General features: G+C 37.1%; 1 protein-coding gene across 1 annotated transcript; it reads left to right on the top strand.

Annotated features, from left to right (window-relative positions):
* The first annotated feature begins 15,720 nt into the window (after positions 1–15,720).
* Positions 15,721–16,264, top strand: LOC149846112 (flowering-promoting factor 1-like protein 1). Its single transcript, XM_089997855.1, has one exon. The coding sequence runs from the start codon at positions 15,721–15,723 to the stop codon at positions 16,054–16,056; it is 336 nt and encodes a 111-aa protein (XP_089853981.1). The 3' UTR covers positions 16,057–16,264.
* The last annotated feature ends 299 nt before the right edge of the window (positions 16,265–16,563 follow it).

Genomic DNA, 16,563 nt, shown 5'->3' with positions numbered 1-16,563 from the left:
ACTAATTAGCGAAGAAAAAATTCTGCTGCTAATCCATCGCTAATTAACGACAAATTAGCGAAAGAAAAATTTGGTCTGAAACTCTGTCGCAACTTAGTGACGGATTAGCGAAAGAATTTTTCCATCGCTAAATAACAAGAGATTTTTCTGTCGCTACTTTTTGATATAAAATGGCTCATCTAGAGTGCAAAATTGTTTCCTTGCTCTCTCTCTCCCCCCTCTTTCGCCGATCCACCACCTTTTCTCTGTTGTCGCTCGATCCTCCTCTCTGCCGACCATCCTTTGAGCAGACGTCGGCGACCGAAGTCGCCAAACACCACCATCGTCCTTCTTCTCTGCTACCACTGACGACCACCGACCGTCGGTCACCTCGCGTCGCTCCCTCTCTCTCGCTTTCTTTTTCAGCCAATTGAACGTCGAAAGCCACACCGTCGCTGCTTTCCTCCCTCCCTTCTGCTCGTGTTTCGACACCCGACGTCGGCGACCACAAGAACACCCTTTTCGTTGCTCGCTCCTGTGAGTTCCGGCAACGAGACCCTCCTACCTCTCTCACAGGTAACCGCTACCCCTCGTTGTCTTCTCCTTCTTCGTTCCTTCCTTTTTTCGGCAGGTCGGCAAAGGCGATTCCCCCTTACCACCTGTCTCTTTCCGGTAGAGGCGACGCCCCTGCCATGTGTCCCTTGTTGGTAGGGGCTTTTGCCCCCTACCTTTTTCCACCTACGATAGGTAGGCCCTCACTCTGTTAGGCAGGAGCTTTGGCCCTTGTCGCTCATTTTTCTGACAACAGAGCAAGGGCAGCGCCCGTGCTTCTTGTGTCTTTTTCGATAGGCAGGGGCAAGGCCCCTATCGCCTTTGGATTTGTCGACAGGGGTGATGCCCCTGCCCCCATCTTTGTCTCACTCTTTCATTTTGGCTGGCAGGGGCGATGCCCCAGACATAGTTGGGGTTACTTCGGCAGGGGCTCTGCCTCTGCACTTCTTTTTCCCTCGGCAGACAAGGGTCCCCCCCCCCTACTGTTGTATTTGCTCGGCCGACAGGGGGCGAAGGCCTCCTGCCGCTGGTATTTTTCGGCAGGGGGGCGGAGCCCCCTACCCTTGTTTAAGCAACAACAGTAAGGGGATCCGGCCTCTGTCGTTGTGTATGCTCGGCCGGCAGGGGGCGCACCCCTGCTGCTGGTACTTTCTGGCAGGGGGCTCCGCCCCCCTACTGTTGTGTTTGCTCGACCGGTAAGGGGCCCTGCCTGTGTCTTTGTCTTTGGCCGGCAGTCTGTTTTTTTCTGCTTGTCCTTGTGTCTTTGTCTTTGGCAGGTAAGAGTAATGTGCATTGCAGGTGCGTAACAGAGTAAAATGAGTGATTCTTAATGCTATGCATCGCATGTGACTTAAAATGCTATGCGAAAAGAAATAAGCAAAAAGCAAATCGGGTAAATACCCGTGGTGAGTAGGTGATGCAGACGCATCACAGGTTATTTACTTTCTTGGATGCAACACTTTTTTGTTCACACACTCACTTAGTTGTGGTTATCTAAGACTACTTTGCTAGAGTTCGAAGATCATGATGAGCGTGATTTGAATGTATGAAAATAGAAGTGCTCTTATTTTTGGAGTTCGAATTCTATGTTAGTCATGGTAGTAGTTAGAGGGATATTGGAGTGTGTTTGCTGCATATACATGTTTGACATTGTTGTGTCATGAATGAGTGATTGTATTGTCATGTTTGATGTGAATGTATTCATGCTTGCATGAAGTTATTTTCAATTTGATTATGCCTTCCATGTGAAATTATATCATGAAAACATGCTTCAAATGAATGTATCGTGTTGATGAATGTGATTTTATCATTCTAAATATCCTTGTGATGAGTGTAAATATGATGTGATGGTTTTGCACATAAAAATATTAAGTTATCAATGCATGCATCATAGTTTTTATGATTGAATGACATCATATATATATATGTGTGTGTGTGTGTATGATATATATCAAATCATTACATCCACCATGAATGCATGATAAATTAGACATTTTCTTCATCATAGCATTCTTATTATTCTCTTTTAACTGGTTAAGATAGTATCTGTAACATCATAGGACAAAATGGTTGCAAACCGTGAATGAATGTATCATAGGATAGTTGACAATGAGGTTTCGTCTGAATATATGGATGGTGTTGACAATTTTATTGAATTTGCAATGACAAGTGTCAGTGCAATGGATCTCATAGGTCGGATCAGGTGCCTCTGCACGATATGTAAGAACAATCGATTTATAGAACCTCATGATGTTAGACATCACCTATACAGGAAGTGTTTTGTGAGTGATTATCATAATTGGATGCTTCATGGTAAAGAATTTTGATGCACGGGTGGATGTGGTGCATGATAATTTATATGTGGATTTAATATTTGATGTCGCGGGACCAGAACTAGATTCTGCTATGGGTCCTAGTGATGTACCAATTGGGGTAGAGAAAAAAGCAACAAACGATGCAGTTAGTAGATTTTATGATTTACTTAAAGATGCTGATGACCCACTTTGGAATGGTTGCAAGAGTCACACTATCTTGTCTGTGATTCTTCAACTAATGAATTTGAAGTCCGAGTATAATTTGAGTCAATCATATTTTGACCGTCTGTGCTTTATTATGGAGAGTATGTTGCCCAAAGATGAGAAATTGCCACAAAATTTCTATTTTGCGAAGGTTATGGTCAACGCTTTAGATATGGGGTATCAAAAGATAGATGCTTGTCCAAATCACTGCATGTTATATTTCAAAGATCAAGAAAATAACAGATCATGTTCGTCATGTGGGCATCATCGGTTCAAGCCAAAGATAAGAGGCAATGGTAGCACGAGGTCAAAAGAAGTTTTATACAAGTCGCTCTGCTACTTTCCTCTCACCCCTAGATTGCAACGATTGTATATGTCTTCGAGGACAACTAAACACATGAGATGGCATGCAAATAAAGTTTGACATGATGAAAACAAGATCACACATTCTGTTGACGCAGAAGCTTGGAAGCACTTTGATCGTACTCATCAGACCTTCGCAATTGAAGTGAGAAATGTTAGGCTAGGTTTATGTACAGATGGATTTAATCCATTTGGGGGTAGATCAACTTCATACTTGTGTTGGCCAGTATTTGTCACCTCATACAACCTTCCTCCAAACTTGTGTATGAAGCATCAAAATCTTTTCTTGTCTCTATTGATCCATGGTCCGACCTCTCCGGGCCAAAATCTTGATGTATATTTAAGGTCATTGATTGGTGAACTGAAAATACTGTGGGATGACAGTGTTCTCACGTACGATGCCCACAAAAAACAAAACTTCAATATGAAGGTTGTTGTTCTATGAATAACCAGTGACTTCCCTGTATATGGTATGTTATCCGGTTGGAGCACACATGGGAGGTTGGCATGTTTGTACTGTATGGAGGATACAAAATCTTTTAGATTGACGCATGAAAGGAGGTCGTGCTGGTTTGATTATCACCGTCGATTTTTACTCAATGATCATCTGTTCCAATGATAAAAGAATATGTTTCGAGCAGGCACAATTGAAATGAAAGGTTCACCTACACGGTTGTCTGACATAGAGATTTTAAGACGATTGTGATACTTTCCATATGGACTGACAGATGCCCATAGTTTGAAGCCTTTCCTTGGATTTGAGAATGATCACAATTGAACAAAGAAATTTATATTTTGAGAACTATCATATTAGTCGACCTTGTTGATACGACATAATTTGGATGTGATGCATATGGAGAAAAATGTGTTTGATAATGTGTTCAATATGGTAATGAATGTCAAAGAAAAAATGAAGGATAATCTGAAGGCCCCTATAAATTTAAAAGTAATATGTAAAAGACTAGAATTAGAATTCAAAGAGTACGATGGCAAAGTACTGAAACCAAAGGAAAGGTACGTGCTTGGACCAGATCAAGTAAAACAGGTATGTCAATGGTTAAGATAGTTGAGATTTTCAGATGGATATGTCTCTAACATTGTTTGGGCTGTGAAGATAGACGAGGGACAATTATCTGGGTTGAAGAGCCATGATTGTCATATCATTATGCAATTGTTGATTCTTTTAGCATTTCATGATATGTTAGACAAACCTATATGGGGGGTATTATCCGAGTTGAGTAGATTTTTTAGAACATTGCGCACATTAGAAGTTGTAGTAACTGAGGTAAAGAATCTCGAGGATTCTGTTGTCACTACTATTTGTCAGCTAGAGAAGATATTTTCGCCAGCATTTTTTGATGTTATGGAATATGTGATCATACATTTGCCATATGAACTTAGGGTTGGTGGTCCTGTGCAATATTGGTGGATATACCCATTTGAAAGATATTTTTTATATATATTTTTCTCTTCAATGATATTAGAAATTTATTGTGTTACAAGATGTATATTGTTGACAGATGCATGTTTGACCTCAAAAAAAAAAGGTTTGAAATAAAGCAAGAGTGAAGGGTTTTATTTGTGAGGCGTACACTTTAGAAGAGATTTCAAATTTCTCATCTATGTACTTTGAACCTTACATTCCAACATGTTACACTTGCCCACCTCATAATGATGATGGAAAACAATTTAATGTAGCTGACAAACTGTCGATATTTCAACCACTTAGACATGCCTTTGGTAGTTGTCGGTCAAGACTCTTGGAAGATCGATAGCAAGACGTAGCACAAATCTATATCCTTTTTAATTGCTCAGCGATCGACACCTATATCGAGTAAGTATACTTAATATGTAACACTAAGTTCTATATGTGCGTACATGGTTCGGTAATATAAATATTTGTTAAGTGCAAACGATTTGATCTGGAGTTACAAAGAGAACTTTCATATTTTTTTATAGATGATGTTTTGCCTGCATATGACCCACCTACACCAGTTATTCATACACGTCACGAGACAACGTTGGATGCAGGGTCTTCTTAGTCTGACACACGATGACTAATTCAACTCTAAGTGTTTGATTGACCTGGCTAATTCTTGGGATGGTGTCCGCCAGCTGGTTAAGGACACAATGTGTGACTATTTACATGAAGCAATTTTCGACGTTGTCCGTAATGAGTTGTGCAGTTTTTTTTGGGACAGGAAAACTTCGTTTGCAGGTGCCTGTCAGGTATGAAAGTTTCATGTCATTTGTTTCATGTCATTAGATTTCAAGCTAGTATATGCATGATTTCATCACATATGAGCATGATTTCATCACTACGAAAGTTTTTTACTGTCTTATAACACATATATGCATGATTGAATCACTACGAAAGTTTTTTGACAATATTAGAACACATATAAGAATGATTCCATCACTATGAAAGTTTTTTGGCTACCTTAGAACACATATATGCATGATTGAATCACTGTAAAAGTTTTTTGACAACCTTTAAACACATATATGCATGATTGAATCACTATGAGAGTTTTTTGACAACATTAAAACACATATAAGAATGATTCCATCACTATGAAAGATTTTTTACTACCTTAGAACACATATATGCATGATTGAATCACTGTAAAGGTTTTTTGACAACCTTTAAACACATATATGCATGATTGAATCACTATGAGAGTTTTTTGACAACATTAAAACACATACAAGCATGATTTCATCACTATAAAAGTTTTTGGGAACCTTAGAACACATATATGCATGATTGAATCACTATGAGAGTTTTTTGACAACCTTAGAACACATATATGCTTGATTGAAGCACTATGAGAATTTTTTTACAACATTAGAACACATATAAGCATGATTTCATCACTATGAAAGTGTTTGACAATCTTAGAACACATATATGCATGCTTGAATCACTATGAGAGTTTTTTAACAACCTTAGAACACATATATGCTTGATTGAAGCACTATAAGAGTTTTTAGACAACAATAGAACACATATAAGCTTGATTTCATCACTATGAAAGTTTTTTACTGCCTTATAACACATATATGCATGATTGAATCACTATGAAAGTTTTTTGCAATATTAGAACACATATATGCTTGATTGAAGCACTATGAGAGTTTTTTGACAACCTTTGAACACATATATGCATGATTGAATCACTATGAGAGTTTTTTGACAACATTAGAACACATATAAGCATGATTTTATCACTATCAAAGTTTTTGACAACCTTAGAACATAAATATGCATGCTTGAAGCACTGTGAGAGTTTTTTGACAATATTAGAACACATATAAGCATGATTTCATCACTATGCAAGTTTTTGACTGCCTTATAACACATATATGCATGATTGAATCACTATGAAAGTTTTTTGACAACATTAGAACACATATAAGCATGATTTCATCACTATGACAGTTTTTTGACTACCTTATAACACATATATGCATGATTGAATCACTATGAAAGTTTTTTGACAACCTTAGAACACATATATAAGCATGATTTCATCACTATGAAACTGTTTGACTGCCTTAGAACACATATATGCATGCTTGAATCACTATAAAAGTTTTTTGACAACCTTAGAACATATATATGCATAATTGAATCACTATGAGAGTTTTTGGACAACATTAGAACACATATAAGCATGATTGTGATACAGAAGATATTTATTTGGCAGTCTTGTAACACATATATTCATGCTTGAATCACTATGATATTTTTTTGACAACCTTAGAACGCATATCTGCATGATTGAATCACTATGAATTTTTTTATGTCAGCCTTAGAACACATATCTGAATTTTGTTAATGTCCTTCACTTTATTGCTAGCTAGTCTATGTGTAATTCATTCATGTTACTTTGATTGCCTTACATTATGTGCATTGCATATAATTTATTTCATTATATTTTGTTTATTAATACTAACCTTTCTTTTCTCTTGTAGGATGCTAGAGATAATTAGCGTAGAGGAGCTGATGAAGGGATGAATGAAGGGGCAGATCGAAACAATAAAGAAGATGATGCTCAGAATCTTGGCGATGATTAGATTCATGTATTGAATTTGTTGTACCTTCTTGTTGTTTCAAAAGAAACTCTTTGTAAATGTTCACTTGTAAATAATTAGAACTTGGCGAGGATTATAGTGGATCGATAAATTTTTTTGCCTTGTATCTTGTGTTAAATTTGTTTCAGTTGCTTTGTATATGTATTTTTTATGTGCACTTTGTTTTTTATACACAGGATATATAAATTGTATAACAAGAAATTTTTTCTTGATATTTATATTTCAAACAAATTTTTCTAGTTTTTTTTTTAATTTTTTGTGACGGATTAGCGATGGATATTATCCAACGCTATTAGTATTGGCCTCCAATTTAGCGATGGATTAGGGCCGGATATTTATTCATCGGAAAACTGAATCGGCCGATGTTTTGCGATGGATTGTAATCCATCGCTAATTATGTCGCTAATGTAGCGACAGAATTAGAGACAGATGTGTATTTGTCTCAAAACTAAATCTCTACAGATTAATAACAGCCTTGCAACGAATCATGGCATTCGCTAATTCGTCACAAATTAGCGATGAAAGTAGCGACAAATATTTTTCATCGCTAATTAGCGACTAAGAAATTGTGATGAAAGTTATCCGTCGTTAAACTGTTCAGCGACAGATTTGTGATGAATTACGATCGTTGTTAATCCACAGATTTCTTGTAGTGTTAGGTTTAGGGTTTTTTGTATTTTTTAATTAGCATTTAGGTTTTTAATGAGATGAATATTAGCTAATTATTTTTGTAGTTTTTAATCAACATTATACATGATCTGCATGCTTGATTTTAGTTAGAAATTTGGGGGTTTTGTTATTTTTTGTTTTAATTAGTTTATGTGTGACAACTATGAATGATGCAATTACTATGATTGACATTTTTATTTAGTTTTTTCAAATAGCATAAATATTTAATTAGGTTTTAAAAATATTTTATTTTTAATAGCATTTTGATTTTGGTTTTGTTTTTAAAAAAGTTTAATATTTAATTTAGGATTTTGTACTTTTTTATTAATATTAAACTTGATTTTACATGCTTGAATAACATAAGTGCATAATTGATCATGTAAAAATTATGATTTTGATCAACATTTAGGTCGAGGGCTTTTTATGTTTTGTTTTTTCAATTAGTATTTAGGTTTTTAATGAGATGAATAATAATTAATTATTTTATATTTTTTAATCAGCATTATACATGATTCACGATGCTTGATTTTAGTTAAAAATTTAGAGGGTTTGTTATTTTTTGTTTCAATTCGTTTATGTATGAAAATTATGAATGATGTTTGCTAGGATGGAGGTTTTTAGTTTTTTTTAAATAACATAAATATTTAATTAGGTTCTAGAGTTTTTATATTTTTTAATATCATCTAGATTTTTATTTTATTTTTAAATAAGATTACTATTTGATTTAGGTATTTCTATATATTTTAATTAACATTAAACATGATTCTACATTGTTGAATAACATATAATTGCGTAATTAACTATATAAGAATTAGGGTTGTGATTAGCTAGGTTTAGGGATTTTTGTGTTTTTTTCTCTAATTAGTATTTTGGTTTTTAATGAGATGGATATTAATTAGTTATTTATGTATTTTTAATTAACATTATGCATGATCCACATGCTTTATTTTACTTAGAAATTTGAGGGTTTTGTTATTTTTTGTTTCAATTAGTTTATGTATGAAAACTATGAATGATGTTTTCTTAGATTGAGGTTTTTATTTAGTTTTTTCTGAATAGCATGTATATTTAATTAGGTTTTAGAGTTTTTTATATTTTTTAATAGAATTTATATTTTTATTTCATTTTTAAATAAGATAAATATTTAATTTAAGTATTTTATATTTTTTAATTAACATTAAACATGATTTTATATGCTTGAATACCATAAATGTATAATTGATGATGTAAGAATTAGGGTTTCGATTTTATATTTGTTTAAATGACATGAATTTTGGATTATGCTTTTAGGTTGTTATGCATTTTTTCTTTTTAATACTTGACTTTGGTTAGAACTTAGAATTTTAGGGGGGTTTGCTTCAATTAACATATATGAGAATTTTAGGGTTCTTTTAATTAGCATGTATTGGTTTTTTTGTTTCAATTATCATATATTTATTTAAATTAATTTAGTAAAAAATTTACTTATTAAATACTTGTTACTTGTTAGTAATCATTATTATACGATTTTTTTAGAAGTTATTCAAAAAACTTTGGTTGGATAGTGCTTTGATTAGAAAAACAATTAAATAGTTTTATTTAACTATGTTAATATAAAAATGCACATTAATGCTTTTTATCAGGAAGTGAGTGTGTAATTAGTGATAAATGAAAAATGCACATTGATGTTAAATATGTTTGATGTTCCTCTTCGTTTTGAATGACTTGTATTTTTTTAAATTATTTATAAAACATTTATGATATATTTTATAGATTTTTTGAAAATTAACTAATTAATTAGTTATTTATTTATAAGATGTTTGTGTTACATTGTCATGTCTTGCTTAATGCATTTCAAGATCAAAACTTGAGTTAAGTTACACAGCATGTGCATTTCTTTGGTCTTTATATCAAACAAAGCTAAATTTTGAAATATACAAGCATGTTATTATGGTACTCTGTTGTTCTTGAATAGTTTTTTTTATTACTGAAATCATGATGTTTATTTTCAAGCAAGGTTCTCAATTATGAATATGACAGTCTCTAGTTTCTCAAAAAAAAAATTTACTTGCTAGTATAGTTTATTAATACTTTTCTTTTTTACTGTGCATTTGTGCTCACCCTAGCTTAAATTTCTGACTCCCCACCAGTTTCCTTTAACAATTTTATGACTTTTGGGGCAATTTGATAAGTGAAACATGTGTTGGATTATATGGACCGTTGATCTTGAAAACTTTGATGACCAAGATATGTTATCTTTTTTGTGGGTCATATTTCTTCACCAAACGTGTTCCATTACAGGCCCAGCTACTGTTCTCAACTTCATCTCTCAGGTCCTCATTGTGGCCCCTTGCGAATAGGTGATTGAGCTATTTGGGTAGTACTCTTCAATGTCATGCTCAACAGGGCTGCAATGAGAAGCTTGCTGTGGGGTTATAGGGCCAAAAAGTAGACTTGGGAATTTGTTGGGATGAAATGAAGTTCTGAACGCAGGACAAGACCAGCAACCTAACAGGGGACATGTGCAGCCCATGTGCCCTGAAAACAGCACCATACCACCATGTGTAATGGACGCCCCAAAAAGGAATAGGTCCCATATGGCAGAATGATGCTGCCCCAAAAAAAATGGCGTCCTGGTAGGATGCAACTCAGCCCCTAGTGATCATTGGCTATATTTTCAAAATTATTGCAGTATTTTCGATTGATAAAAATAAGAAAAGATAAATATTTTCAAATTATCGCCCATATTACAATGTCACAATTTTCTTGCAATATTATCAATGCCAAAGAAAGCCTTTTTATAGGTTTATATTTTTAGCATCATTGGCGATATTTTGAAAATTATTGCAGTATTTTCTGTTGATAAAATTAAGAAAAAGATGAATATTTTCAAATTATCGCCCATATTACAATGTCACAGTTTTCTTGCAATATTATATATTAATGCCATACAAACCGTTTTTATAAGTTTTATTTTTAGTATTTTCCTTTTTCCTGATCTCCTTAGGTAGTAGGGATGGCAGTGGACCGGGGGATGTACGGGGCCCCGCCTTGCCCCGTTTGGACCGGGGATGGAGGCGGGGATGAAGGTTAAAATCTATTCCCGTGCTAGGATGGAGGCGGGGATGGACTTACGCTTTTCCCCGCCCTGCCCCGCACCGTCCCCATCTCAATCCCCGCCTTGCCCCGCCCCGCCCCGCCCTCAATCCTTCAAGGGATGCCTACAGACAAAGGGGGAAATGGACTGGGGTTGGAAGACATGAAACGGGGATGGAGGCGGTGGTGGAGGTTAAAATCCATCCCCGTGCGGGGATGGAGGTTTGGATTTTGAAACGGGGCGGGGTGGAGACCTTGTCTCCCGCCCCCACCCAGGCATCTATACAAATTGGCCTGTTACAAGCCCCTACTTGCACACACTATTGGTAGGTATTCTACTTGAATCAGGGACTTGGATGTTTGGTACGAACTTTTTTTAAATTTATAACCCGAAAAAACTGCACTCGGCATGAAGATCTGGTCGTGTTGGCTCAGCCTGCCAAACCTACGGTTGTCATGCGGCAGCATAAAACTCGGAAGTTAGGACTCTTGCCCCGGGGGGACTATGCTATGCATTGGCTTGTGCAGAGGGGAGATTCCCATGAGAATCGAACCTTAACTGCCCGTCTAGCAGTCAAGGCCCCATCCCACTACGCCAACCCCCCCTTGGGGCATTTGGTACAGACTTAATACTAAGCTTGAGCATGCTTGAAACCTGATTGAGTCCTAATTGAACTTGTACAAAGCAGTAGTTTATGAAGTTGCTTGTCTCTCACACAGCTTACACATCAAAACTGGGTTGGTCCATGCCTCTGGATCGCTAGCTTGGATCATGGCCAACCTTGTGAACTCCAATGATCCAATCTTTTCTACCACGAAACTTGGACATCATGAATTTGGTCATTTTTCATGTGATAGAGGAACTTATCCTAGCTAGGCTTGGCCAACCTAGTAGATGAGTTAGATTTCCGGAACTTGGTCGCATTTCAGATGTACATTTGATCCTTGGTTAGAAATTATTACATCTTGCCCACAAAAGCTCCAACCTTCCTGGGTAAAGGCCACCAAGGTTGTCACCTGATATGGGATGACCACAATTCGAAACCTACGGAGAGTTGCTGCAAAGTTGAAACTCTGTACTCCCTGGTGAGTGGGAACCTCAAGGGTTTTACCAAGCAGGCTGCCAACGTGTGATCCACATAATAAGGGTTTTCTTTGTCCTACACAGAAAAAAAAAATGAATAAAACCCCAAGTGCTTATTAGTAACGATTAAAAGGGCCAGTCCTAAGTAATTTTTAAAGAGCCATAAAAAAGTTAGAGAATATTATGTTGGAGGAATGTGAAGCTTGATATAAATTCTTATTTTTTGTGGATCCAACTTCACTGTAAGTTGGCGGGGGGGTTGAGGGGGGTCGTGCACCCTACTCACAAGGTGAGGGGGCGTTAGCCCCTGAAGCAAAAATTTTGAAAGGTAATTTTGTAATTTTATACTACGGATTATCCTAAAGATTTTTACTCTAAATAGGTATCTTTAAACTCCTATTTAAAGGAGGCAATGGCTGTTTGTAATATATGGTTGTTCTTAATAGGAATAAAGATTCTCCGTATGGGTATGCAATTTTTTTTCCTCTTCTCTTGTCTGTTTCTTCAATCTATCAATAGTGTGCTGAATTATTCCCAAACATATTACATCAAAGAAGAATGTCAAATGCACCTTTTCTTTTTCACTGTTTATAAGTACAGAAACAGTTGATCACGCTGGGGGATTACTCTTTTTCTGTTTAATGTATAAAGAGGAAAATATGCATAAGGAATCTCAGGATGTTCCTCGTCTTTTGGTTATTTTTTCCTTTAAACCCTTATGAGAATAACTGGCTTGTCTAACAAAATAAAGGAAAGCCAAGTTCATCTTGAACAGGAAAAGCTTCCAAAGCATACTAATGGGGCGTATGCATGTCACGCAATGGGGTGCTGCATCACCCCCTTCTGTGGATTCCACTGCCGCAGAAATGGAATCGGACCCCCCCCCCCCCCCCTCCCTACAGGAACGGTTTCTGCGGAAAACCGACCTCCAGCGTGTAAAATGGCACATATGTTGAGGGTTTTCTGCAAAAACGCATGATTTCACTGTTTGTGTTGTCAGTGTAGGCCCCACAAAATTGCACGCCCGGCGATGTGTTTCTGCGAAAAACAACCCATATTTTCTGCGACACACAAACGCGCCCTAAAGAAGAAAAATCTGACCCGCCAAGTATTCTCACAAAAGTCGTGGAGTTTTACACTGCCGACATCCAAACAGGGGTCACAGTCAACGTGGCACCTCTCGACAAACAAAAATGATTTCCCTGGTTTGGTTTATGATTTCAAGTTGGCCACCCATGTGACGATAAGTGATGAGAAACCAAACCTCTTTCTACTACATGGGAATTGGGACCTTGAATTATCGACATCCATGGATAGCATAAATATTGGAAGTGGATTTGGTCCCAGGAGGCCGAGAATTTCGTTTAGATGCACAGATTAATCTAATGTATAGTGGGACCTATAATCATTAAGTTTGTGAAAAAATGAATGTTTTCAAAGGAATATCTGTGGGCTTAATTGGACCTGCTGCCAAATAATTAAAGCACTCAATTATTTTACTCTCTCTCTCTCTCTCTCTCTCTCTCTCTCTCACACACACACACACACACACACACAAGTTGCTGAAATGAATGTGGGACTTCCTAAACGTAGAAGGTGAAGCATACCTCCCATTGATGCTGTAAAGGACAGCATGACTTGTAATCATATTTTATTAAGGGGAGCTTTGGTTATGGTATTGATACTCTTCATATTGGGGACTTTATGCTTAGAATGGGAACTCTTATAAAATAAAGCCATTTTTTGCAAAGCATATAAACTACGATTTTAAACTATTCCCATGAGTCCACAAGCTGCGAGTTTTATCAAAGTTAGGCATGACTTTATGTCACAAATTAATCAAACTTCTTTACCCAATTTTTCTTTAATCAAAATTCCCTTCCTGATTAAGTTTTCTTAAATTTATCTTTAAAAGGTACAAATACCGTGATAACGACTATCATTACAAGGAACATTCCAAGTTCCAACTCACATATATATATATATATATATATGAGAGAGAGAGAGTCTTGGCATTTATAGCTGGTTGTCATGACCATGGAGATGGAGGAGAGATTCTCATACAAGAGGGGCCTACATTTGGGCTATTACTTTTGCATAATGGAAAAGTTTGGTCGGGTTGGGGACTATCCTTCCCCCATGCAGCAAAATTAACATTCTTTTTATTGGAAAAAGATTGAAATGATGAGGGTAAGATGATGAATGTCGTCATCGTTCTCACCAAATACCTTATGGTTTCATAGGAGCAATGGCAAGGTGATGGGTCTATGAGGCAATTCTGTCAGCCCGGTTGAAACTAATCTAGACTGATAGAGAAGGATAAAAAATTATTATCGCCTTTTACAAATGACACAAACCTATAAATGAAATTGTACAAGTATTCTGGATGATATTCATTATCAAGTGAACTATGAAGTTCTCACATTAGCTTAATTTACTCTAATTATGTCATGATTAAAATGTTTTCTTTTCTTTTCTTTTGAAAAACCATGAAGCGAAATTAAGAAGCCTACCTTTCAAAATGGATATTGCAACATGATTTAATCTTTGTCCCATGCAACTTGAAGTTGGTGGTGCCCAGTTGGTGATCAGGGTCTCCATGGTCCAGCCAGATTTGGAGGAATTTTTGGGAAGTTGACACCCATAAAACCTTGATAGGTAATTGCTTTATCTTCATGAGTTTGAATTGTACATGTCACAGGCCCTCTTGGCATGAAGAAAGATGAACAGAAAAGGAAAGGATGACAAACGTGCCGGCGACATGTCCATGGATTCCCCAAAGGTGTACACCAAATGCACCAACTTTCATTAGGGTGTGGTGTGTATGTTATCTTTGGAGATGTTGAGATGGGAGGACCACTACTAACTTCAGGGAGAAGGATTCTTTTGGGTGTTTCTGTTGAGATTCTGTGGCTACATTTCTACACATAGCAAAAATAAATAAATAAATAAAAAGACCTCTATTTTCTATCTAGCCATGTTTGGATATAGATAGAAAGATTGAAAGCATGAAACAGCAAAAGTTTGATGTTATTGGTAAGCAAACTATATGAGAACAGCTTGAGTAGGGATCCAAATATGTGAAACCTCATAAGCAAACTCATAATATACCAGTCACACGGCATCCACTCTGTTCGAGTGGGGCCCACATTTAGGCGCTGTAGGACCTACATATGCAATTCTGTCTTGTGATTGGAAGTTACCATAATACTTTAAGACACTGCTGTTCATTTGGTCCCAAGAACAACAATAATGCCACCGGCAACCCAGTGTGTCAATTTATTGCCACAAACAAAGGGAGTCTCCTTGTGATCGTTTTCCAAAGTTGCTGGCTCCTAAACGGATCCCGTCATTTGAAATAGGATCATGCATTCAATCCTAGCCATCCAGCAGAATCATGACATTGATTGGTTGGTTAAGATTGAATGTATGATGGAACCCATCCTATTTCAAATGATGGGATCCGTGTTCCCTCACATGCAAACTCGATCTGTTTTTTAAAATAAGTACATAGATTGGAAATTTCTCGACGATTGTGCGAACGTCTCATAACAAAGTTGTACTTGATCATAGAAACTGAAGGGGAGTTAAAGAAGCGAGATAGGGAACCGTTTGACACTTCCATGGTGGGACCCAGTTTGGCAACCAAAGGAAAAACATGAGGCACAAAACTTACTTCCTTTTTTTAAATATGAAGAAGGGGCCACCTTTCACGTGTATATAAACCCCTCCTATGTCACCCATCCCCGTCACTCACCTCCTTCCTTTCCCTGTGCCTCCCAAGTAGTCCTTTCATATCCACCCTCTCTCTCTCTCTCTCTCTCTCTCTCTCTCTCTTGCCACCTGAGCTTCATTTCTCTCTGCTTCTTACTATAGCACAAGATGTCTGGAGTGTGGGTATTCAAGAATGGGGTAGCTAGGCTCATTTCGAACCCGGCAGTCGAACCTATCGACGGAACCGAACCGACCAACATTCGCCGGAAGGTGCTAGTCCACACCCCAACCAATGAGGTGATCACTTCGTACGCCATGCTGGAGAGGAAGCTCTTGAGCCTGGGCTGGGAGCGCTACTACGACGACCCGGACCTGCTGCAGTTCCACAAGGAGGCCTCCATCCACCTGATATCCCTCCCCAAAGACTTCTCTAGGTTCAAGACCGTGCACATGTATGACATAGTGGTTAAGAATCGCAACGTCTTCGAAGTTAGAGATATGTAGTTTAATTAGCTAGTTTCCCTTTCCTCTTCTTCCTCTTTCTCTTGTCTAGTTATGTGCTGAGTCGGTGTGATATTGTAACCCCAACGTGGTGCAGTATTGAGAGATGATGATCAAAATGGGGTAATTAACAAGAGCAACATGTTGGTAATGTGGATGTGGATCTTCTTATGCTTTCTAATAATGAAATAGTGGTTTTTCTTTTGTGAGCTTTTCATATTGTTGTGTGTTGTTGCATTTAGCTACATTTGTTGCAATGGTTTTTATGACATTGATGGATGCTAAACAACTCAAGGAGTAGTCACAACTCGAGGTACCATTCATTTGGTGCTTTTGTTCCAAGTTGTGTTCTGAGGTAAATGATAAATTAAAAAAAAAAAACCTTCCACCTTCTTATAAAGTACTTCACGTACATGGAATGAGAATTTGTCTTCCTCGATTTCAAATCACACTCACCGTTGACTACGCGATTAGATCAAAATGCCGGCGATTAATTGAAGGGGCCCACTG

Source organism: Nuphar pumila, chromosome 2, assembly GCF_984573655.1.
Source record: "Nuphar pumila chromosome 2, dmNupPumi1.hap1.1, whole genome shotgun sequence".
NCBI classification, from domain to species: domain Eukaryota; kingdom Viridiplantae; phylum Streptophyta; class Magnoliopsida; order Nymphaeales; family Nymphaeaceae; genus Nuphar; species Nuphar pumila.
This window is presented reverse-complemented; position numbering and strand designations above follow the sequence as displayed.